At 36.0% G+C, this 24,573-nt stretch overlaps 1 protein-coding gene across 4 annotated transcripts in view; it reads right to left on the reverse strand.

Annotated features, from left to right (window-relative positions):
- Window positions 1-24,573, reverse strand: part of LOC137388862 (kinesin-like protein KIF13A) — a 136,948-nt gene that overhangs the window by 70,414 nt on the left and 41,961 nt on the right. For 3 of the 4 annotated variants that reach the window (XM_068075330.1, XM_068075329.1, XM_068075332.1), the window contains 8 exons: window positions 17,915-17,999; window positions 15,071-15,205; window positions 14,417-14,529; window positions 13,250-13,367; window positions 9,374-9,586; window positions 8,218-8,328; window positions 2,602-2,721; window positions 81-235 (listed from right to left, as the gene is read on the reverse strand). In XM_068075330.1, coding sequence (XP_067931431.1) covers window positions 81-235; window positions 2,602-2,721; window positions 8,218-8,328; window positions 9,374-9,586; window positions 13,250-13,367; window positions 14,417-14,529; window positions 15,071-15,205; window positions 17,915-17,999 — 1,050 coding nt within the window. The remainder of the gene's footprint in view (window positions 1-80; window positions 236-2,601; window positions 2,722-8,217; window positions 8,329-9,373; window positions 9,587-13,249; window positions 13,368-14,416; window positions 14,530-15,070; window positions 15,206-17,914; window positions 18,000-24,573) is intronic. The other variant, XM_068075331.1, reaches the window with a different exon arrangement.

Genomic DNA, 24,573 nt, shown 5'->3' on the forward strand with positions numbered 1-24,573 from the left:
AAATCGCTGCAGCTTTTATGACGGAAAGCGAATATTCTATTGAAATGATGAGAGGTAAGGCAGTGACGAAGAGCCCTTACCTGGCGCCTGATACAGGGTCAATGTAGACCTCTTTGTCATTCTGTACATTGATAGTGCAGTGCTGGGGCAGTATCCCTAGACCACTTAATTGAATATCAGGTAGAGTCATTTCATCTCCACTGCCAACTATTGTCACCTCTTTTAAATAGTATACCTACAACACTCGACTCATTTACAATATAATCACAATGAAAGACTGCGGCAGACATGACCTTGATGGAATACCGGCTAAAGGTATTATATAGATCTTTAAAGAAATGATGATACTAAAAGTTTAGTAACTTTCTACAGAAATAACTTGGTCATGCTTGGATTAGGTCAAAATCAATTATAGATTTGCCTCCTTTATTCGGCCCTTTGTACAACAGGTTGTTGACATGCTGAGTCTGCTTGTCTATCTATATATCTAGTATCTATCTATCTATCTAGTATATATCTATCTAGTGCCTATCTATCTATATATACACACTGTCAACATATCGCTACAATATTTTGCTTTTTGTAGGACTACAAATTTTGAAAGAGTGATACTACAATCATCACAGGAGAAACAAATGGCCTTGACAATGATTTAGCTTTATTCAAAAAGATAACTTAAAATTTCTGCTGTGAGTTTTTGCACTACGATTCTATCTATAAATTTATTGGTTAGCTGCTCTCAAACATATGACAATTATTTGTATGTCATCTAAACACTGGTTGAGACGGTAGTTGTTTTTTGTGCCGAAGATGTAAGTACGTTTTAGTCGGTTATAAAAAGATTTTATGTTTAACAAGACCTGAAACTTAGTGATTCTATAAAATTGAAACACTTGAATATCACAACCATATATAACTCAGAGCTAGATCAAACAACTCATAACACTTGAATGCTACAACCATACATATTTCAAAGATAGAGCAGATAACTCATAACACTTGAATATCACAACCATAGATACCGTAAAACCTCTAATTGAATGCCACCTCTATTTGAACGCCACCTTCATTTGAATGCCACCTCTATTTGAACGCCACCTCCATTTGACCGCCACTTAGACTATCTTTGATCTTTATCAATCCATAATAGCAAGTAGACAGTAGAAAAGTGTCCACAAAATCACATTAATAATGAATCGTTTGCATTAATAACAATCAATTCTCTCGTCGTCCAACTTCAAAAACTTTCGCTTTTTTTCGTTAAAACTTTAAAAGCAACACCATAGAAATAATCAATAACTGTCTTAGGCTAATAATAGTTCTTTGTTTAACGCGGTATTGATACTTCGAAGTACACGTAATGCCTATAACAAATGGTTTGCAAGTTTTGAACCAAAGGTTACGTTTAGCGTGCAAAACTTTTACGCGTTTTATTTGTGCTAAATGCATCGTGTAAAAGTTTTGCTCTGCCAAAAACTTGTTTGAACACTAATATCGACTAGTTCAGCAGTGCAGAAAAGAGTTGAGGTCAGCTGACACTGTGGAAGGTATTGGATAAATTGAAGACGTTCGTTCCATCAAAAGCAACAATCAGAATGCAGCTATCCTAGCAAATGATGCAAATATTTTTGTTTCAAACATGTTAAGTTTTGTTTCTGCCTGTAATATTAGTATGGTTTTTTTTATGTCACTTGTTCATGAATATAAATTTGTAGCATTTGATTGAATATCATTATACAACTTATAAATTTGCAGATTTATATCATATCACTTGATGACATCATTCCGGTAATCTGATCTTACAATGGATCGCCGCTCATAACTCCTCTTCTATTGCACATCAAAAGCTAGTTCTGGCTATTAACTGTAGCAAACATATTAATGAGTGCAATGAGTTTTTATGCAACATTGTTAAATATAGATACAAAATAAAAATATGGCTTCAAATGTAGAATGAAATCAAAATTGAAAGCTCTAACAAATTGCAAAAAAGAACACAGGCTATAATATTATCGCTAGTCAATTTCAAGTAATAGCTATCAACTGGTAGAGATATTTCTCAGTTTCTCGATGAACATTCATTAAGGGATCTTTGACAAGTTCGAGGTAAGTTAGCAGATTTATTGCATTCAAAGTATTTAATATTGGTCCACCGGAAAGAGGACAAAATATAGGCGACGTTTGCTTCAACCGAAAAAGGGCTAAATTTATTTTCCCAAAACTCTGACGAGCCATTTAAAAAATACACCGCCAGCCTCTATTTGAACGCCGTCTCCCATTGACCGCCACTACAAAAGAAGGGTTGAAAAATAGAGTGCCATGACATTTAATTAGAGGTTTTACGGTAACTCAAAACTAGAGCAGACAACTTATAACACTTGAATATCACAACACCACTAGACCTATCAATTTTACTAGCAATCATTCAAACTTATCTAGTTTAATCTAGTTATTTATTTAAATCTTCATCCTAAGTAGTTCACTGGGTAACTAAACATCGCATGTTTCGGTTCATGCATGGTGCAAATGTTAAGCAGGCTACGACTGCATGAAATTACACAGGGGTTGTCATCTCATCAGAGGTTGTATTCTCAGACATACCAGGAGCTCATTTAGACTAGGATCTGCATTTAGATTGACTAGATAGCACTTTTCGCTATCCACTTTGATACCCGATGTTTCAACAGAGACTCCCATGCTTTCTAAAGCTTGGTGTCGCTCCTGTAACAGAAACAGGATACCAAGAGACAATAGTATGGGTGATAGCATATAGCATGACATAGGCCTAATATCAAGGTGAACATACATGTATGGTGACATATAGCATGACATGACATCAATATGTATATATGGTGGCATTTATCACGATATGATACCAAGGTGTGCAAAAGGCAAGGTTGGAAAAAACCGCGGTTTTTATGAAAATACCGAAAAAACCAGGATTTTTTTGTTTAAACCGGTTTTTATGGTTTAAACCGGTTTTTATGGTTTAAACCGGTTTTTATGGTTTAAACCGGTTTTCATGGTTTTTGTATAATTTTACCAAGGTTTTTGCAATTTTAAGTCTAATTAACATCACTTACTATAGCTGCACGATTGAATATTGAACATACACATGTGGAATCATATGTTAAAGATGGTACTGTGGGAGCTGTCATGGGAAAAAATAGAGAAAACATATGGAAATTTCAGAATGAGTCTTAAATCAAACATGATCGATGAAATACAGAGCAGAAATCTTATCACATAAAGTGAATATTTTATATACAGCTCTATGTATAAGCAGGAACTTTAATCCAAGTGATTAGTCATGTGGTAGTGTAGAGCAGAGCATAATGCAGATGCATTGCTAGTGTTTGGAGCAGTGGCAGATGACTCAACTTCTATCACCTGAATATTAACATCACTGTCTAAATTGGTGTTTTCAGCTTGATGTTTTGCTACGTGAGCTTTAAACCTATCTGCGTGACCTCGCGTTACGACAGCACACCTATTACATTTTGCCTTAAAACCTTTGCCTTTTGCAGTTCAAGTGAAAAACTGCCAAATGGGATCCTGTTTGCGTGGCAAGTTGGAAATTCGAGGCACAACTTTAACTTTTCAAAACACAAAAAACTTGATAAAGTGAATTCTAACAATCCAACTACTTTGGCTTGTGCCCAATAAATGAAATATTAGTTTGAAAACTTAAACCTTTTGCCCAAAAAGATTTTATTGTTTTAATTTCTAATTGTAAGTAATCCTTTCTCACTGGCCAGACTTGAGAAAGTATTCATTCATTATTAGAGACGATGATTGGATTAGTATATTTCACATGGTTTTTATATTTCATCCGTAAAGAGATCATCATATCACTTGATAAAACCAATTGAAAATGAAATTCACTAATTCAGTGTTGTGCTAGGATTTCATGTAGTTTCAACTTGAGCTCTGCCATCAATTTACTACTGTGTCCTAAATGAACTTCCACAACTGATAATTACATACATGTATAATTGCAATTCTACTGCACATGAACCACTAGAAGCTTAAAATATTATGTTTTCACATAAAATAATGAAAAACCGGTTTTTTCGGGCTGGTTTAGACCGGGTTCCAACCGAGCCAACCCTGGCATAAGGTAGCGTGCAGCCATATACAACATAACAGTTTATATCTGATTGCATATAGCAAATCACTAACATTTAATCCAGATATCACTCAGGTAGAAGTAGGACTCCTATAGAGCTGCCCAATATACCTGTTACGATACACGCTAAAGTCTGCATTATACACATTTAGACAGATTGACTTTCATATGTTACTCATCCACCTGCAACTGGTGCAAGACTTTCACGTGTTACTCATCTACTTGCAACTGGTGCAAGGCTGTCATATGTTACTCATCTACTTGCAACTGGTGCAAGGCTGTCATATGTTACTCATCTACCTGCAACTGATGCAAGACATTCACATGTTACTCATCTACTTGCAACTGGTGCAAGACTTTCACATGTTACTCATCTACTTGCAACTGATGCAAGACTTTCATATGTTACTCATCTACTTGCGACTGATGCAAGACTGTCATATGCTGCTCATCTACCTGCAACTGGTGCAAGACTTTCATATGTTACTCATCTACCTGCAACTGGTGCAAGACTTTCATATGTTACTCATCTACCTGCAACTGGTGCAAGACTTTCATATGTTACTCATCTACCTGCAACTGGTGCAAGACTTTCATATGTTACTCATCTACTTGCAACTGGTGCAAGACTTTCATATGCTACTCATCTACCTGCAACTGGTGCAAGACTTTCATATGTTACTCATCTACCTGCAACTGATGCAAGACTTTAACATGTTACTCATCTACCTGCAACTGGTGCAAGACTTTCATATGTTACTCATCTACTTGCAACTGGTGCAAGACTTTCATATGTTACTCATCTACCTGCAACTGGTGCAAGACTTTCACATGTTACTCATCTACCTGCAACTGGTGCAAGACTGTCATATGTTACTCATCTACTCGCAACTGGTGCAAGGCTGTCATATGTTACTCATCTACTTGCAACTGGTGCAAGACTTTCATATGTTACTCATCTACTTGCAACTGGTGCAAGACTTTCATATGTTACTCATCTACCTGCAACTGGTGCAAGACTTTCACATGTTACTTATCTACCTGCAACTGGTGCAAGACTTTCATATGCTACTCATCTACTTGCAACTGATGCAAGACTTTAACATGTTACTCATCTACCTGCAACTGGTGCAAGACTTTCATATGTTACTCATCTACTTGCAACTGGTGCAAGGCTGTCATATGTTACTCATCTACTTGCAACTGGTGCAAGACTTTCACATGTTACTCATCTACCTGCAACTGGTGCAAGACTTTCATATGTTACTCATCTACTTGCAACTGGTGCAAGACTTTCACATGTTACTCATCTACCTGCAACTGGTGCAAGACTGTCATATGTTACTCATCTACCTGCAACTGGTGCAAGACTTTCACATGCTGCTCATCTACCTGCAACTGGTGCAAGACTTTCATATGTTACTCATCTACCTGCAACTGATGCAAGACTTTCACATGCTGCTCATCTACCTGCAACTGGTGCAAGACTTTCACATGTTACTCATCTACCTGCAACTGGTGCAAGACATTCACATGTTACTCATTTACCTGCAACTGATGCAAGACTTTCACATGCTGCTCATCTACCTGCAACTGGTGCAAGACTTTCATATGTTACTCATCTACCTGCAACTGGTGCAAGACTTTCATATGTTACTCATCTACCTGCAACTGGTGCAAGACTTTCACATGTTACTCATCTACCTGCAACTGGTGCAAGACTTTCATATGTTACTCATCTACCTGCAACTGGTGCAAGACTTTCACATGTTACTCATCTACCTGCAACTGGTGCAAGACTGTCATATGTTACTCATCTACTTGCAACTGGTGCAAGGCTGTCATATGTTACTCACCTACTTGCAACTGGTGCAAGACTTTCATATGTTACTCATCTACTTGCAACTGGTGCAAGACTTTCATATGTTACTCATCTACCTGCAACTGGTGCAAGACTTTCACATGTTACTCATCTACCTGCAACTGGTGCAAGACTGTCATATGTTACTCATCTACTTGCAACTGGTGCAAGGCTGTCATATGTTACTCATCTACCTGCAACTGGTGCAAGACTTTCATATGCTACTCATCTACTTGCAACTGGTGCAAGACTTTCATATGTTACTCATCTACCTGCAACTGGTGCAAGACTTTCACATGTTACTCATCTACTTGCAACTGGTGCAAGACTTTCACATGCTGCTCATCTACCTGCAACTGGTGCAAGACTTTCACATGTTACTCATCTACCTGCAACTGGTGCAAGACTTTCATATGTTACTCATTTACCTGCAACTGATGCAAGACTTTAACATGTTACTCATTTACCTGCAACTGGTGCAAGACTTTCATATGCTACTCATCTACTTGCAACTGGTGCAAGACTTTCACATGCTGCTCATCTACCTGCAACTGGTGCAAGACTTTCATATGTTACTCATCTACCTGCAACTGGTGCAAGACTTTCATATGTTACTCATCTACTTGCAACTGGTGCAAGACTTTCATATGCTACTCATCTACCTGCAACTGGTGCAAGACTTTCATATGTTACTCATCTACCTGCAACTGATGCAAGACTTTCACATGCTGCTCATCTACCTGCAACTGGTGCAAGACTTTCATATGTTACTCATCTACCTGCAACTGATGCAAGACTTTCATATGTTACTCATCTACTTGCAACTGGTGCAAGACTTTCATATGTTACTCATCTACCTGCAACTGATGCAAGACTTTCACATGCTGCTCATCTACCTGCAACTGGTGCAAGACTTTCATATGTTACTCATCTACCTGCAACTGGTGCAAGACTTTCATATGTTACTCATCTACCTGCAACTGATGCAAGACTTTCACATGCTGCTCATCTACCTGCAACTGGTGCAAGACTTTCACATGTTACTCATCTACCTGCAACTGGTGCAAGACTTTCATATGCTACTCATCTACTTGCAACTGGTGCAAGACTTTCACATGTTACTCATCTACCTGCAACTGGTGCAAGACTGTCATATGTTACTCATCTACCTGCAACTGGTGCAAGACTTTCACATGCTGCTCATCTACCTGCAACTGGTGCAAGACTTTCATATGTTACTCATCTACCTGCAACTGATGCAAGACTTTCACATGCTGCTCATCTACCTGCAACTGGTGCAAGACTTTCACATGTTACTTATCTACCTGCAACTGGTGCAAGACTTTCATATGCTACTCATCTACTTGCAACTGGTGCAAGACTTTCATATGTTACTCATCTACCTGCAACTGGTGCAAGACTGTCATATGTTACTCATCTACCTGCAACTGGTGCAAGACTTTCACATGCTGCTCATCTACCTGCAACTGGTGCAAGGCTGTCATATGTTACTCATCTACCTGCAACTGATGCAAGACTTTCATATGCTACTCATCTACCTGCAACTGGTGCAAGACTTTCATATGTTACTCATCTACCTGCAACTGGTGCAAGACTTTCATATGTTACTCATCTACTTGCAACTGGTGCAAGACTTTCATATGTTACTCATCTACCTGCAACTGATGCAAGACTTTCACATGTTACTCATCTACCTGCAACTGGTGCAAGACTTTCATATGTTACTCATCTACCTGCAACTGGTGCAAGACTTTCATATGCTACTCATCTACCTGCAACTGGTGCAAGACTTTCATATGTTACTCATCTACTTGCAACTGGTGCAAGACTTTCATATGCTACTCATCTACTTGCAACTGGTGCAAGACTTTCATATGTTACTCATCTACCTGCAACTGATGCAAGACTTTCATATGTTACTCATCTACCTGCAACTGGTGCAAGACTTTCACATGCTGCTCATCTACCTGCAACTGGTGCAAGACTTTCACATGTTACTCATCTACCTGCAACTGGTGCAAGACTTTCATATGTTACTCATCTACCTGCAACTGGTGCAAGACTTTCATATGTTACTCATCTATTTGCAACTGGTGCAAGACTTTCAAAGCTGATATTCAAGATCAGAATAAATCAAAGATCTTGCAAGCGTATTTCAAGAACACATCCCATAGCCATTGATCCAAGAGTTAGATTCAAATACTACCTTGTGGATTCGTTCTGTTTTTTCAAGCTTCTCTTCCCATGTTTTACTCAACTCTTCAATCAACTTCTCAGACTCCTGTAGTTTCTCTTGCAAGTCAGGTGCTTTCATGCTCTGTCGTAGAATAACACAGACTGTAACATGGCACTATATGTTACAGCTATACGTGCAATTAATTCTATGGTTTCTACATGTAGATCTTTGGTATAGCTCGAGCATAGCTGTTTCACAGTAAACAACTCTGTGATTGTGGCACTAGTCAAAGGATGTATATAGAGCGGTGTACAAAATTATGGTAACAATATGACAGATGTTAAGTTTCATTTAAGGTTGTTGTGCTGACAATCACCAGAACTAAACAACTCTATAAGTATATCATTTGTATCCAGAATTTGTGAGCAGCGCAAATATGCAATTGCAACTATATATTTAAACTCTATTGTTTTTATTCAACAAAAACCTGACACATGTCTCGTGTTGCAAACAAACTTTGAAATGGTTTGAGCCCAAATTTATAGTCAACTTTTAGCTTTGAGATATTTCTGCAATGTTGTTAACTTAAACAGATGCTTTGTCTGTTTGTCCTGCATCCTCTGTAGCGCAACTAGAGTTTTCCAACATGAGCAATAATTGACAAACTTGTTCTGAGTTTTGGGATTGGAGCTCTGTTTAAGTTGGAACCATTTGTAGGCAAATAACTAAAGATCGCCATTCAATTAGATGAAAAGAGTAGACTCTAGGCTTGTAAGTCTATGTAAGTCTATGTAAGTCTATGTAAGTCTATGTAAGTCTATGTAAGTCTATGTACTTAGAGCTAAGCTGAGATATGAATATGAGCCAAGAAGATCAATTAATCAACAGCAGATATCGGGTTGCGATAATTTTGCACACCACTAAAGTAAGTCTAAGAACCTTCGCACTCTATGTGTGTATATCTAAACACGTCTGCAACTTTACGATAGTGAATAGTTACCCAGAATACATTAGCATGTGTGAAGTATGCCTTATTCTGTGCGTGGAACTAGTATTTTGTCATGCCATACATGAACAATACCCATTTAAATGTGTGAATCTCTATAGAAAACATACATTGTTCTCAAGGAAAATCATCGGGGTGTACTTATCCCGATATAGGTGCCAGTAAGGAAGCGTCACATACCTCGGCAGCGACTAGTTGAAGTTTCAGCGTCTCTACTTCACTTCTCAACTCCCTGATAATCTTAGCATTCGGGTCTTCATTCACAACAGCTCTATTCACTATTCTTTTGGCGCTGTCAGCGTACCTGAGGGTTGAAAGTGTCTCCTCATAATTGTCAGCAGCTGGAGAGACTGTTGCTATCATGACTGTCTTGCTGTTGCCTCCCAGATTGTCCTAAGTCACACAAACACAACTCCATAACCCTCGTACACTGGCTCTAAGACTGCCGATCAAAGGAACAAGGCAACAAACCATCAGCTGTATTAGCAAGGTGCAGACACCCTACCCTTACAGATACTGTACACTTACAGATACCGTACACTTACAGATACTGTATACTTACAAATACTGTATACTTACAGATACTGTACACTTACAGATATTGCACACTTACAGATGCTACACAGTGCAAACAGATACAGTTCGCCTACAAATACTGTATTCCTTTAGATACCATAGGCCTAAAAACACTGCAAATTTCCAAATCTAAGGGCTTTTTACAAGAAAATTTTTTTTCTGGGAATATGATGTAAATAAAAGGTTACATTTAACATGTAGTGAAACTAATATAATATGAGAATTCATTAAAGATGTGATTGCATAAAAAAAATCAATCAAATGAAAATAAGACCAATAAAAGGCTAAAACATCAGCTACAATTTGATGTCATTTTTGTCTTTGTAGACTAACCCTGTCCAGAGATATATGCGTTTGAATGAGGCCATCTTTTAAAAAGCTCAGATTCCAGCGGGTGCTTCTTTCGCCAAGTAACGAGTGATACGTGTGAAAAGAATTAACGAGCGATAAATATAAGCAGTGTCTGAAGTGGAGAGAGATTCTTGGGGGTGCCAGGAGGGCACCCCCAAGATGCCAGGAGGGGAGTGATGCCAGGAGGGTAGGGTCCAGGGCCAACGGCCCTGCTCGCCGCTCACAGGGTGAGTCTGAAAAGGGCGCTGCACCCTCTCAGTAGAGGGGGGTCCGGGGGGTACTTGCCCGGAAATTTTTTTAGCATGAATGCCCCTAAATTATGCTGTTTTCCATAACTTAAAACCCTGTGTTGTGTTCAGTAAGAAATTAAAAGTGGGCTTAGCTGCACAACCTGTGTGCTCTATGACTATGGAGACTCCAGGTTGTGATGTGAGTGAGTCAAAAAACCCTATGGACAGTCCACATAGACCCCAGACACAAGACAGTCCTATCTCCAAGCCACCATGAATATTATTATATGATAAGCTCAGTCACTCACTATTTTTTAAAATACAGATTCTAAATTCATGACAGTCACTAATTCTTATTCACCTTTAAAGGAGCTATCTATTGGCCCATGCTGTTTCATTATGAATTGAAAAAAACTAGTATAATAAGCAAGAATTTATTCAAAATTACCATCCAAAACACAAGAGAAGAATTTAAGCAATGATTAATCTTAAGCTATTCGAGAGTTCCGCAGGGCGGTCGACACAGGGTCCCGTCGATTGTGTCGGTTGACAGAAAACTGATCGGTTCTCAGGTTTTTAACAAAACAATCTAGTTGGTCCGCTATAATAAGCAAAAAATTGACTGAAGAAATTAAAGATTAGTAGAGTGATTCTTTCGTTCCAAAACCGCGAACTGTTTTCGGTGTAATGAACTCGAGCTAATATAAGTTCGGAAAGAAAAGGAAAAAACGTTGTGTGAATATTTCACTTCATTCCGGTGTTACCGCATTTAATAAGATATGAGCAACTTTATAGGAGGGGGTACGCGTCTTAGGGATTACCCCCCCCCCTAATTCTTCTTAGGGGTACGCCGTACCCCTGTGCACCCCCCCCCCCATTTCGAACACTGAATATAAGATCTCTTTTTTTTAGCCAATCATCAGCTCGAAATTTTTATATAGGTCATAATGAATGTTATCGCTCGTAAAACGAGTTGTCTGTGAACGCGAAGACTCTCATCGCTAGGGATTTTACTCAATTATTAGATCACGCATCAACATTTGAATTTACTGATTTAATTGACATCATTAATTTACTGAATTACTGCATCGACACATTTTATTGATGAACAACAGAATTGTAACGATGCTGCTAGTTCCAGCAAAGGTGAGTCAGAGTTTTCCGAGTATCATGTGGTTAAAGAGTGAGGCAGACAGTTTATGGTTAGAGCTGACAGGAGTCAGCAGCGGTATGCTGCAGAGGATAACTCCATTTTTCTATTTAACTTTGAGTCTCCTATATATATATACCGTTGTGTTTACATTCAGATTGTATTTCTCTGTTTGAGACTATAATGTATCTTCCTGTGCATGCGTGCGTGATATGGATGCACAGTGAGTTCTTGTTACAAAATAAACGATGTTGATTGTTAAATTAACGGCTTCTTAATTAATCTATAGCATCTAGCAATATAGTGGCTTAGATTGATGAACAAGTGTTAAATATAAAATAAAATTGTTGAAGATAAACAAAACATGATTTGCTGAACATATTGAATACATAACAGCCTCATTGCCACCTGTGCTGAAATATTGTCTGATAGATGGATTTACGAAGTGTAATCAGAGCTGTATTGACAGGTACTTTTGCATAGCTGGACTTAATTCCAACGGACCGAATAATGAGCTCAAAAGTGAAAACAGGTGAGTCTAGGTGCAAGCATGGCTGTATTAACCTTGTTCCAGAACCAGGCGGGTTAATTGATTTCAAAAAAATTGATGTTGTTTGGCATTCACTATTTCGGTCAACTCATAAAATCATTAGCTTTGTACTTGAAGTAACTAATCAAATGTGACCAGTAAACTTTTTACAAACTGATACTAATAATGATAATGTTGACTATACATGACTTTTTTAGTTTTAGGGATGCAATTGGTTTCGTCATATATTCAAACTTATTCTTTTCAAAGACGCGACTTGCTTATTTTATTTAGTAAATAGTCTCTGGTGTGGGTAGCCACTGAGAACTTCGCTAAAACAAAGGCCGCAATGAAATAAGTTAATTCGACGACCTAATTACCGTAGAATGTCAGAATCGTAGTCGGTACTCAAATGCTTACACAGCATTTAGTAAAAAATAAACGAATTGTTAATTTCCCTTCTTTGAGGCGTTTGAGACATTTATAATAATGTATCTGTAACTAGATTTAAAATTTTATCCTCGCAATCATGAGCAAATACAAAATAAAATATATGCCAATAGAGTCGCGTAGGACTAGGCTTTTATCGCAATAGTCGATGTGAATACAAGAGATAGAGACAGACTGTTTCACTATATACGTAAATCATTTGGAGCAAGTCTGGGCCTATCTTTTGTGTATGCGTTTTACCGCGATAAAATTATGTAGATTTTATTGTTTAAACATCATGAAAATAAGATGGCCTAAAACAACATACCAACTAAAATGTAATGGAAAAAAATCAATACGTTGTTACAATCAACTAAAATTTGACGCAATCACATCATTAAAGGTTTACTTGCAACAAAATTCACATTACAGTTATTTGGTATCAAAAGGTTCACCATGTCTTACTCTGCTGTGTTGTAGGTGCAAAATATGTGTAAATGTGATTACCAGCTCTTAAAAACTCAAAAACGAACAGTTAATCACATTTCACATAATCACAAATCACAATCATATTTACACATATTTTGCACTTACAACACAGCAGAGTAAGTCGACAAGGTGAAACTTTTGATCCCAAATAACTGCAATGTGAATTTTGTTGCGAGTAAACCTTTAGGAGATCATTGTTACAGTATGTCTACCTTGAACAGCCAGTAATTAAGAGATCATTGTTACGGTATGTCTACCTTGAGTAGCCAGTAATTAAGAGATCATTGTTAAGCTATGTCTACCTTGAGCAGCCAGGTCAGCACCGAGTCTCTGTATGGCACAAAGTTGGACTTCTTAGTTTTACTCGAACTGGATGACTCAGCGAGAGCCTTGATGACAAGACCGAGGGTGGTGAGAGACCTAGAGAATGAGAGACAATGTATAGCGAGTCACTAACAGCTAGAGCCTTGATGACAAGACCGAGGGTGGTGAGAGACCTAGAGAATGAGAGACAATGTATAGCGAGTCAGTAACAGCTAGAGCCTTGATGACAAGACCGAGGGTGGTGAGAGACCTAGAGAATGAGAGACAATGTATAGCGAGTCACTAACAGCTAGAGCAATACTACGCAAGCACACGTGCAAACCATGTGTGGTTCAAGTATGACTATGGAAAGCTAGTCTTTGCCAATTCCCTAGGTATGTGCAGTTATATATCCAGTTTCATGTGCAGTTTTATGTACAGTTATATGTGCAGTTATATGTACAGTTATATGAACAGTTATATGTGCAGTTATATTTACAGTTATATGTACAGTTATATGTACAGTTATATGTACAGTTGTATGTACAGTTATATGTACAGTTATATGTGCAGTTATATGTGCAGTTATATATCCAGTTATATATCCAGTTATATATCCAGTTATATAAGCAGTTATATATGCAGTTATATGTGCAGTTATATATGCAATTGTATGTACAGTTATATATCCAGTTATATGTGCAGTTATATATCCAGTCATATATCCAGTTATATATCCAGTTATATATCCAGTAGTATATCCAGTAGTATATCCAGTAGTATATCCAGTAGTATATCCAGTTGTATATCCAGTTGTATATCCAGTTGTATATCCAGTTATATATCCAGTTATATGTGCAGTTATATGTGCAGTTATATGTGCAGTTATATGTGCAGTTATATGTGCAGTTATATGTGCAGCTATATGTGCAGTTATTTGTGCAGTTATATGTACAGTTATATGTACAGTTATATGTACAGTTATATGTACAGTTATATGTGCAGTTATATATCCAGTTATATATCCAGTTATATGCGCTGTTTAAGTATAGATACAAAATATGAATATACAATATATGAATGTTTGGATCGCATTCCCTAGTCACTGATATACATAGCTGTAGGTGAATCAATGACAAACAGCTTTAACCTCTCTTGCAACCCACTTGTTAATATTACTGCCTTCCTTTAGCCTCTCTCCGATGGCTCCTGTTTTAGTGACTCTCTCTGATCCAGCTAAATCAACCAGACTCATCTTTGACACTCTCTCACCGGAAACCTACCCGCAAGACAAGCACGTGCAGTTAGATAGCTGTTAATTGAGATGACCATAGGAGCAACAGTCACGCCACAGGTTTAAATCTCAATACAAAGTATGATACAGTGATGATATATCTGAATATGATGATATATCTGGATATGATGATATATCTGGATATGATGACATATCTGGATATGATGGTATATCTGGGTATGATGACATATTTGAATATGATGATATATCTGGGTATGATGACATATCTGGATATGATGATATATCTGGGTATAATGATATATCTGGGTATAATGATATATCTTGGTATAATGATATATCTGGGTATAATGATATATCTGGGTATGATGATATACCTGGATATGATGATATATCTGGATATGATGATATATCTGGGGATGATGATATATCTGGATATGATGATATATCGGGGTATGATGATATTATATATGGGTATGACTCAACTCATAGCTTCCCATTGGTCACATAATATCGCTGTGTAACAATTTCCATTAGTCCTGCTGTACAATGTCAGTGAATCACTCACCCCGCTGGCCTTGTCATGTAGTGTTTGTGTAAGTTTAATGGTGAAGACAGCGTGAGATCTGCTACTTTCACTGTTCATGTTGGTGGCAGCAACAGTCCTCGACTTGTTTCCTTCAACCATGAGATTCTCTATATCCTGTATCGCAAACAGAAATAATTAAAACGCCAACCAGCATATCATGTATTTGGATGTTAAGTTGGACATTGTTTGTAAAGAAAATCATCCTGTAACTTGATAATGCAAATATACCACAGTTGAACATGTCAAATAAACCACAGTTGAAAATATCAAATATACCACAGTTGAACATATCAAATATACCACAGTTGAACATATCAAATATACCACAGTTGAACATATCAAATATACCACAGTTGAACATATCAAATATACCACAGTTGAACATATCAAATATACCACAGTTGAACATATCAAATATACCACAGTTGAAAATATCAAATATACCACAGTTGAAAATATCAAATATACCACAGTTGAACATATCAAATATACCACAGTTGAACATGTCAAATAAACCACAGTTGAACATATCAAATATACCACAGTTGAAAATATCAAATATACCACAGTTGAACATATCAAATATACCACAGTTGAACATATCAAATATACCACAGTTGAACATATCAAATATACCACAGTTGAACATATCAAATATACCACAGTTGAACATATCAAATATACCACAGTTGAACATATCAAATATACCACAGTTGAACATATCAAATATACCACAGTTGAACATATCAAATATACCACAGTTGAACATGTCAAATAAACCACAGTTGAAAATATCAAATATACCACAGTTGAAAATATCAAATATACCACAGTTGAACATATCAAATATAACACAGTTGAACATATCAAATATACCACAGTTGAACATATCAAATATACCAGTTGAAAATATCAAATATACCACAGTTGAACATATCAAATATACCAGTTGAAAATATCAAATATACCACAGTTGAAAATATCAAATATACCACAGTTGAAAATATCAAATATACCACAGTTGAACATATCAAATATAACACAGTTGAACATATCAAATATACCACAGTTGAACATATCAAATATACCAGTTGAAAATATCAAATATACCACAGTTGAACATATCAAATATACCACAGTTGAACATATCAAATATACCACAGTTGAACATATCAAATATAACACAGTTGAACATATCAAATATACCACAGTTGAACATATCAAATATACCAGTTGAAAATATCAAATATACCACAGTTGAACATATCAAATATACCACAGTTGAAAATATCAAATATAACACAGTTGAACATATCAAATATACCACAGTTGAAAATATCAAATATACCACAGTTGAACATATCAAATATACCACAGTTGAACATATCAAATATACCACAGTTGAACATATCAAATATACCACAGTTGAACATATCAAATATACCACAGTTGAAAATATCAAATATACCACAGTTGAACATATCAAATATACCACAGTTGAACATATCAAATATACCACAGTTGAAAATATCAAATATACCACAGTTGAACATATCAAATATACCACAGTTGAACATATCAAATATACCACAGTTGAACATATCAAATATACCACAGTTGAACATATCAAATATACCACAGTTGAAAATATCAAATATACCACAGTTGAACATATCAAATATACCACAGTTGAAAATATCAAATATACCACAGTTGAAAATATCAAATATACCACAGTTGAACATATCAAATATACCACAGTTGAACATATCAAATATACCACAGTTGAACATATCAAATATACCACAGTTGAAAATATCAAATATACCACAGTTGAACATATCAAATATACCAGTTGAAAATATCAAATATACCACAGTTGAACATATCAAATATACCACAGTTGAACATATCAAATATACCACAGTTGAACATATCAAATATACCACAGTTGAACATATCAAATATACCACAGTTGAACATATCAAATATACCACAGTTGAAAATATCAAATATACCACAGTTGAACATATCAAATATACCACAGTTGAACATATCAAATATACCACAGTTGAACATATCAAATATACCACAGTTGAACATATCAAATATACCACAGTTGAACATATCAAATATACCACAGTTGAACATATCAAATATACCACAGTTGAACATATCAAATATACCACAGTTGAACATATCAAATATACCACAGTTGAACATATCAAATATACCACAGTTGAACATATCAAATATACCACAGTTGAACATATCAAATATACCACAGTTGAACATATCAAATATACCACAGTTGAACATATCAAATATACCACAGTTGAAAATATCAAATATACCACAGTTGAACATATCAAATATACCAGTTGAAAATATCAAATATACCACAGTTGAACATATCAAATATACCACAGTTGAACATATCAAATATACCACAGTTGAAAATATCAAATATACCACAGTTGAACATATCAAATATACCACAGTTGAACATATCAAATATACCACAGTTGAACATATCAAATATACCAGTTGAAAATATCAAATATACCACAGTTGAACATATCAAATATACCACAGTTGAACATATCAAATATACCACAGTTGAACATGTCAAATAAACCACAGTTGAAAATATCAAATATACCACAGTTGAAAATATCAAATATACCACAGTTGAACATATCAAATATAACACAGTTGAACATATCAAATATACCACAGTTGAACATATCAAATCAACTGCCTTAAGCATTAAGTAACCAAACTGGGAACACAATTCCATTTAAACATTTAATAGCAACTTACCGCATATGAGTTAACAGCTAGGAGTGAGAGGCCATCAACATACGGTCCTAGTATTTTGTGCTCTCTCACCTTTAGATTGCCTTTGCTACATAAAACGTGAATAGGTCATGTAGGTCAAATGTGATGTGAACAAATTATAATAAAAGTCAAAATAGCACACATCGTGTAAAATGTATATTTTTACACACAGGCAGCAGTAATGATAGATAAAAAGTTGAGATTGATTGACAATGCCATTGAATTATTTACATTGTCCCCTTCTTGTGTATATATGTATACATATAAACATATATACCATAAAACATCTGTTTAAACACCACGGCACTGTATTTTTCAACCATTCCCCTATAATGGCGCTTTTTTGGAGGGAACGTTCAAAGAGTGGTGCTATATTTTTTGACTAAATTGTCAGAATTTTGGGAGGATAAAATTACCCTTTAATAGGCGAAGCATTGCTAATGTTGCCAATATTTTGCACTTTGTTTTGGAAGGAGCAACATTAATGCCGTCGGCCTCAGCATTTTTCCCAAATGGTTTTTAACATACGTCAAAATATCAAACCGAGTTAAACAAGGAACTGCTTTGAGTAAAACATATTAAACAAATACAGGTATTACTTATTTCAAGGGTGTTTTTTCGGGAAAAAACTGAAACGCTTTAAATTTAGAAAACAGACTTTGATATGGCGTAACAATGGCTGCTACTACGTAGTGTGGTGTTCCTGAAGAGTATTCTCATGATTCGTCGAAACTTTCTTTTAAAACATTCTGAAGTCTTCATATCAGGTTGTAAGCCACATTATGGACGAATCTGAACACAATGTATTGGATTTAGACCTCAGTAAATTAGAATCAGGGTGTAGTTTTGATGATTGCAATGATCAATCCTCCTCAGGTAAACTGTCACTAAAACCATGGCAATCACTACAGCAACAACGAAAGAATTAATTGTTGTTGATTTACGGAGTTATTGTTAGCACTATTCTGTAGACACTTTTCTACTGATCACTTTCTATTATGGGTTCGTAAAACCAAAGAATGTCAAAGTGGAAGTCAAATAGAGGTGGCGTTCAATTAAAGGGTGGCACAATATTTTTCAACCTTCTCATGTAGTGAAGTTCTATTAGAGGTGGTGTTCAAATAGAGGTTTTATATATGTATACATATTTAAATACTAGCTGTGCTACCCGGCGTTGCCCGGGTAATAAAAAAGGTCTTTGGACAGAAAATTGATTAGTATTCAAAATAGAACATTTGCCATTATAACTTTCAAACTACGTATTATGAGATAAGTGTTTTGTGTAATTGAAATAAATTAAGAGAGAAAATAAAAACAACTGTAAAGGTTGTCAAACTTTGTCAAACTGTAACTTTCAAACTGCATATCATGAGGAAAATGTTTCGTGTCAAATAATTTAAAAATAAATAAAACAATTATAAAGAAGTTTAGGTGTAAATGTGAAATAATTAGCAAGTAATAGCTAAATTAAGTAATAACTAAATTAAGTAATAGTTAAATTAAGTAATGGCTAAATTAAGTAATAGTTAAATTAAGTAATGGCTAAATTAAGTAATGGCTAAACTAAGTAATAGCTAAATTAAGTAATGGCTAAACTAAGTAATAGCTAAATTAAGTAATAGCTAAATTAAGTAATAGCTAAATTAAGTAATGGCTAAACTAAGTAATAGCTAAATTAAGTAATGGCTAAATTAAGTAATAGCTAAACTAAGTAATAGCTAAACTAAGTAATGGCTAAATTAAGTAATAGCTAAATTAAGTAATAGCTAAATTAATAAGTTAATTACTATTATTAGTTATTACTAAATAATAAATTAATTAGTAATAGCTAAACTAAGTCGGTTTTGCTACGATTACAATAAAAGACTATTTGGTAATGATATAATTAATACGAACTGAGAAAACAAAATAAATATCCTGAATATGTAGAATTAATAATAACAATTCTTGCATAGAAGTGTGTGTGTGTATAAATAAGGTTACTGTTCCACCATAAGCTATCCATCAAAGCTTTGAATACAACCATACAGAGACGATGTAATTATCAGCGTGAGAAGAGTTGGTTGGCCTTGACCCCAGATATAGTTATTGAAGTTTACGAAAATAATAATTCAACAGGGGCATCGTAACGCATAGGCACATCACTAAAATAATGGGGCAAGCGCATGGGGTATACGGTATATGAAAACATCTTTTATCAATATGCTGTTCTAGCTCAGTAGTAGAGCGCCCAGCTAAGAAACTTGTCAATGCATTTGTTGTGAGTTCAAATCCTTCAGGTTGCGTAATTTTAATATTAGGAAATAAGTAGCTATAGCTGGAGGAAAGCAGATACTTCGAATATATAGATAGTATATATAATTATATATATAGTATATACACAGCTAGTATAATTATATATGTATATACTACCTGTACCACCCGGCGTTGTCCGAGTATTAAAAATTGCCTTATAAACAATGAGAGTTGCCCGCCACTTCCTATTAGCCTGGCAGATTGCCAATGGAAAATTTTAATACGCTAACTAATGACAATAACTTCTGCAATCACCATGTGTGGTATGCAAAGTCGTTGGGTATGTGCTCCCATAGAGTGACTCATATCGGAAAGCTATCAACTCATTTTCTGTGGCCTATTGGGTAGGGCGTAGGACTGGCCAATGGTCGGAGCTGATATCAAATCTTCTTCGGTACGAATTCTTTATTCCAAAATTTTATTAGCTATAGCCGGAATGCATACATATGGACATACTTTGAGAAATATAGATAAAAGATAAGCATACCTGCATATGTATTCTGTAAAACCTCTAATTAAAGACCACGGCACTGTATTTTTCAACCTCTTCTCTATGGTGGTGGTCAATTGGAGGCGGCGTTAAAATAGAAGCTGGCGGTCTATTTTTCAACTAGCTCGGCAGAATTTTTGGAAGATAAATTTAGCGCTATTACGGGCGAAGCAAATGCCGCCTGTATTTTGCTCTCTTTTTTCAGTGGACTTTTTTTTATTAAACCTTTTGGATGCATTAAATCTGCTAACTTACCTCTTACTTGTCAAAGATCTTCTAATAAATATGCATCAAGAAACCGGGAGATATCTCTACCAGTTAATATCTATTGCTTGCAATTGACCTGCGATAATAGTATAGCCTGTGTCCTCCTTTGCAATTTGTTGGCATTTTCAATTTTTATTTCATTCTGAATTTGAAGACATATTTTTATTTTATATCTACATTTAACATTGTTGAATAAAAGCTCTTACACTCACTGATATGTTTGCTACAGTTTGCAGCAAAACTAGCTTTTTATGTGCAATGGAAGTAGAGTTATGAGCATCGATCCGTTGTAAGCCACGTTAAGATAGCCGCAAGGATGCCATTGAATAACATGCTATAAATCTGCATATTTATAAGTCTGCACAATAATAATCTATCAAGTGATACAAATATATATTCATGAGCAAGTGACATAAACGAACCATACTTGTATTACATGCAGGAACAAAAATTAACCTTTTTGAAACAAAAATATTTGCATCATTTGCTCGGATATCTGCGTTTGGATAGTTGCTTTCGATGGAACGAACATCTTCTAGTTCAGGGGTGGGAAACTGGGGGCCCCAGGGCCACCTGTGGTCCTTTGCCCATTTTTCAATGGCCCTTTTAAAGCTTAAAGGTTGACTTGCAACAAAATTCACATTATAGTTATTTGATATGAAAAGATTGACCATGTCTCACTCTGTTGTGTTGTAGGTGCAAAATATGTAGAAAGGTGATTACAAGCTCTTAAAAGCTCAAAAACGAACAGAAAATCGCAGCCACACGAGACCGCTGTAGAATGGATTCCCTTTCCAAAACGGCTCAAATGTGACGTAGCTGTGAAAGATGGTTTCTGTTTACACTTTCATGCAACCTTATTCGTCGAAATATTTTCACAAATGTACTTCACGCATTCAATAAAACTATGTCTATTGTTCTTACGCGTCTGTTTTACCGTCATTTTAATGCTGTCACTTTTAGCAGTGATAACTTATAACTTACCGTAAAAATTCGTTTAATTTTTTAGCCTTAACTTGAAGGAGTACATATCATTGTCTGATAATCATGACGAGCCTGTTGGTCATTTGTGATAATCGAAAAGTGCTGCAGAAATTATTTGCGAAGTATTAGGTCACATGATTAGATTACGACTTGCCGATTAGACCAAACCGAAACAAAACTGTAAAGTAGCGAGCATCTATAATTGATACGGGGTCTTCGGTAAAACCCGAAGTGTTTGTCATAAACTAGTGCTACGATAAGTTTTATATTGAGCTTTTTATTGGCCTTTCAATTCATGCGAGAACATCACGTGACAAGACGATAACCAAATTTCATGACTACGTCATCGAAATAAAGAGATTCCAATCTACGGCGGCTTTTCGTTTTTGAGCTTTTAAGCGCTTGTAATCACATTTCCACATATTTGGCACCTACAACACAACAGAGTAAGACATGGTGAATCTTTTGATACCAAATAACTGTAATGTGAATTTTATTGCAAGTCAACCTTAAAGACAAGTAAAAAAATTATATGCATTCTGATTAGCACAGCATAGACATAGGTTTGGTGAAAAATCACTTTATTGTAATAAAATTTAATATGTGTACAAACATGACAATTCGCAAATGTAGTAGCACCAATATAGACATGGATGATTAACTATTTTCCTTCTCTCCAAATGCAGAAATTTTCTATCGGAAATTTGAAATTCCTTATATGAGTTACTGCGCTATCAATCATACATTTGTTCTGGGGATTTCCCTAAATGGCCTAGAAATTTCTCCACATTATACACTGCCTAGCTTTCATTTTTGGAATATAACCAGAGACATTTGACAACATGGCTTTGACATCAGTGGACAGGAAAAACAGATCATTCAATACAGATTGGACTGAGAAGTTCTTCTTCCATGAAGTAGCGAATAAACCAGTGTGCCTAACCTGTTCTAAAGCAATATCTATAAACAAGCAATCAAACCTCGCCAGACATTACAATACAAACCACTCAGACTATGATGGAAGATATCCAACTAGAATTGTCAGAAAAAAGGAGCATCTACAGGAGTTGTTACAGCAAGTGCTACAGGTCAGATGAATATGATGAAATCTGTAACTTCTATTCAGAAAAGATGCACTGCTGCTAGTTACCAAGTAGCTCATATTCTTAGTAAAGCCATGGCTTCGTGTAGTGAAAGCGAGACCATCAAAGAATGTATGCTGAACACTGTTAAAACACTATTTCCTGACAAAAAAGATATCCATGAGACTATACAAGGAGTGCAGCTCTCACGCAAAAGTACCACCAACCGAATTGAAACTATTGCAGAGCACCTAACAGAGAAAGTCGTGAATGACTTGAAAGAATTTACTGCTTTTTCCATAGCTTTGAATGAAAGTACGGATATTAATGATGTTGCAAAGCTTTGTATATATTTGTTCGATACTTTGCCAACAATGCGTTCCAAGAACAATTTTTGTCCCTGATTCCACTAACCAATCGTACCACAGGTGAAGATATTTACAAAGCTTTCAAGACAATCGTGGATACTCATAATATACCTCTGGATAAAATAATAGGAGTAGCAACTGATGGCGCGCCTGCGATAGCGGGAGACAATCAGGTTTTGTAAAACATCTCATGGATGTTACTCCTACTGTAGTTCCATTCCACAGCATAATTCACAAGACTATGTTGTGCTCTAAGTTAATGCTGACTACAAGAACCTTATGCTGAATATCATGGAAATGATAAATTATCTTAAAAACAAGTCAGCGTTGCGCCATCAACAGCTGAGAGCCTTCTTGCAAAACCTGAGGCAGAATATGATGAGCTTCTTACTCACAATAATGTCTGGTAAGTTAGACGCAAGCATATAAATTGAATGTAAGTCATGTGCATCTTGTTACAAAGCTTGACAGCACATGAAACTGAATTTCTTACGTTGTTCTTATGTTATTTGGTGAAACAATCACTTATATTATATCTATATCAGTTTCAATTTCTACTAATGATTTAAATTTGCCAACTTGCAGGTGGCTGAGCAGAGGCAAAGCTGTGAGTCGAGTGTGGATGCTCAGAAATGAGGTGGACAGCTTCCTTAGTGAGATTGATACAGAAGAAGCTAACACATTCTTGGAACTTCTGCGATCTGAACAGAAGATGGTAGACATGGCGTTTCTAGTTTAATTTTTCAGCTACCTGAATGATCTGAATGTCAAGCTGCAAGGTGATGGAAAAGATGTCATTCATCTTTGGCAAACGATATCTGCTTACCAAAGTAAGTTTGAAGTATTCCATAATGATATTGTTAATGATTTGGATTATTTTCCAACGCTAAAAGGCTTTATGCACACATTGGAAGATCCTGACATTGTCGATATTGTCAAACCACAAACGTTCATAGCTTATGTTATCGATGAAATGAATCGTCGTTTCAAAGCTTTCAACGATTTGAATTTCCTGATCGATTTATTTGCATGCCCCGATGATAAGAAAAACCACAAATGAAAACGGCAATTGCATGCATTCATGGTGGAGGTTAGCCTGTCTTGACAAACTGTCATTTTTTGCGGAGTTGTCCCCCGTCGAGCGGGCGAGCAACA

The sequence above is a fragment of the Watersipora subatra genome, chromosome 2 (assembly GCF_963576615.1).
Source record: "Watersipora subatra chromosome 2, tzWatSuba1.1, whole genome shotgun sequence".
Lineage (NCBI taxonomy): Eukaryota > Metazoa > Bryozoa > Gymnolaemata > Cheilostomatida > Watersiporidae > Watersipora > Watersipora subatra.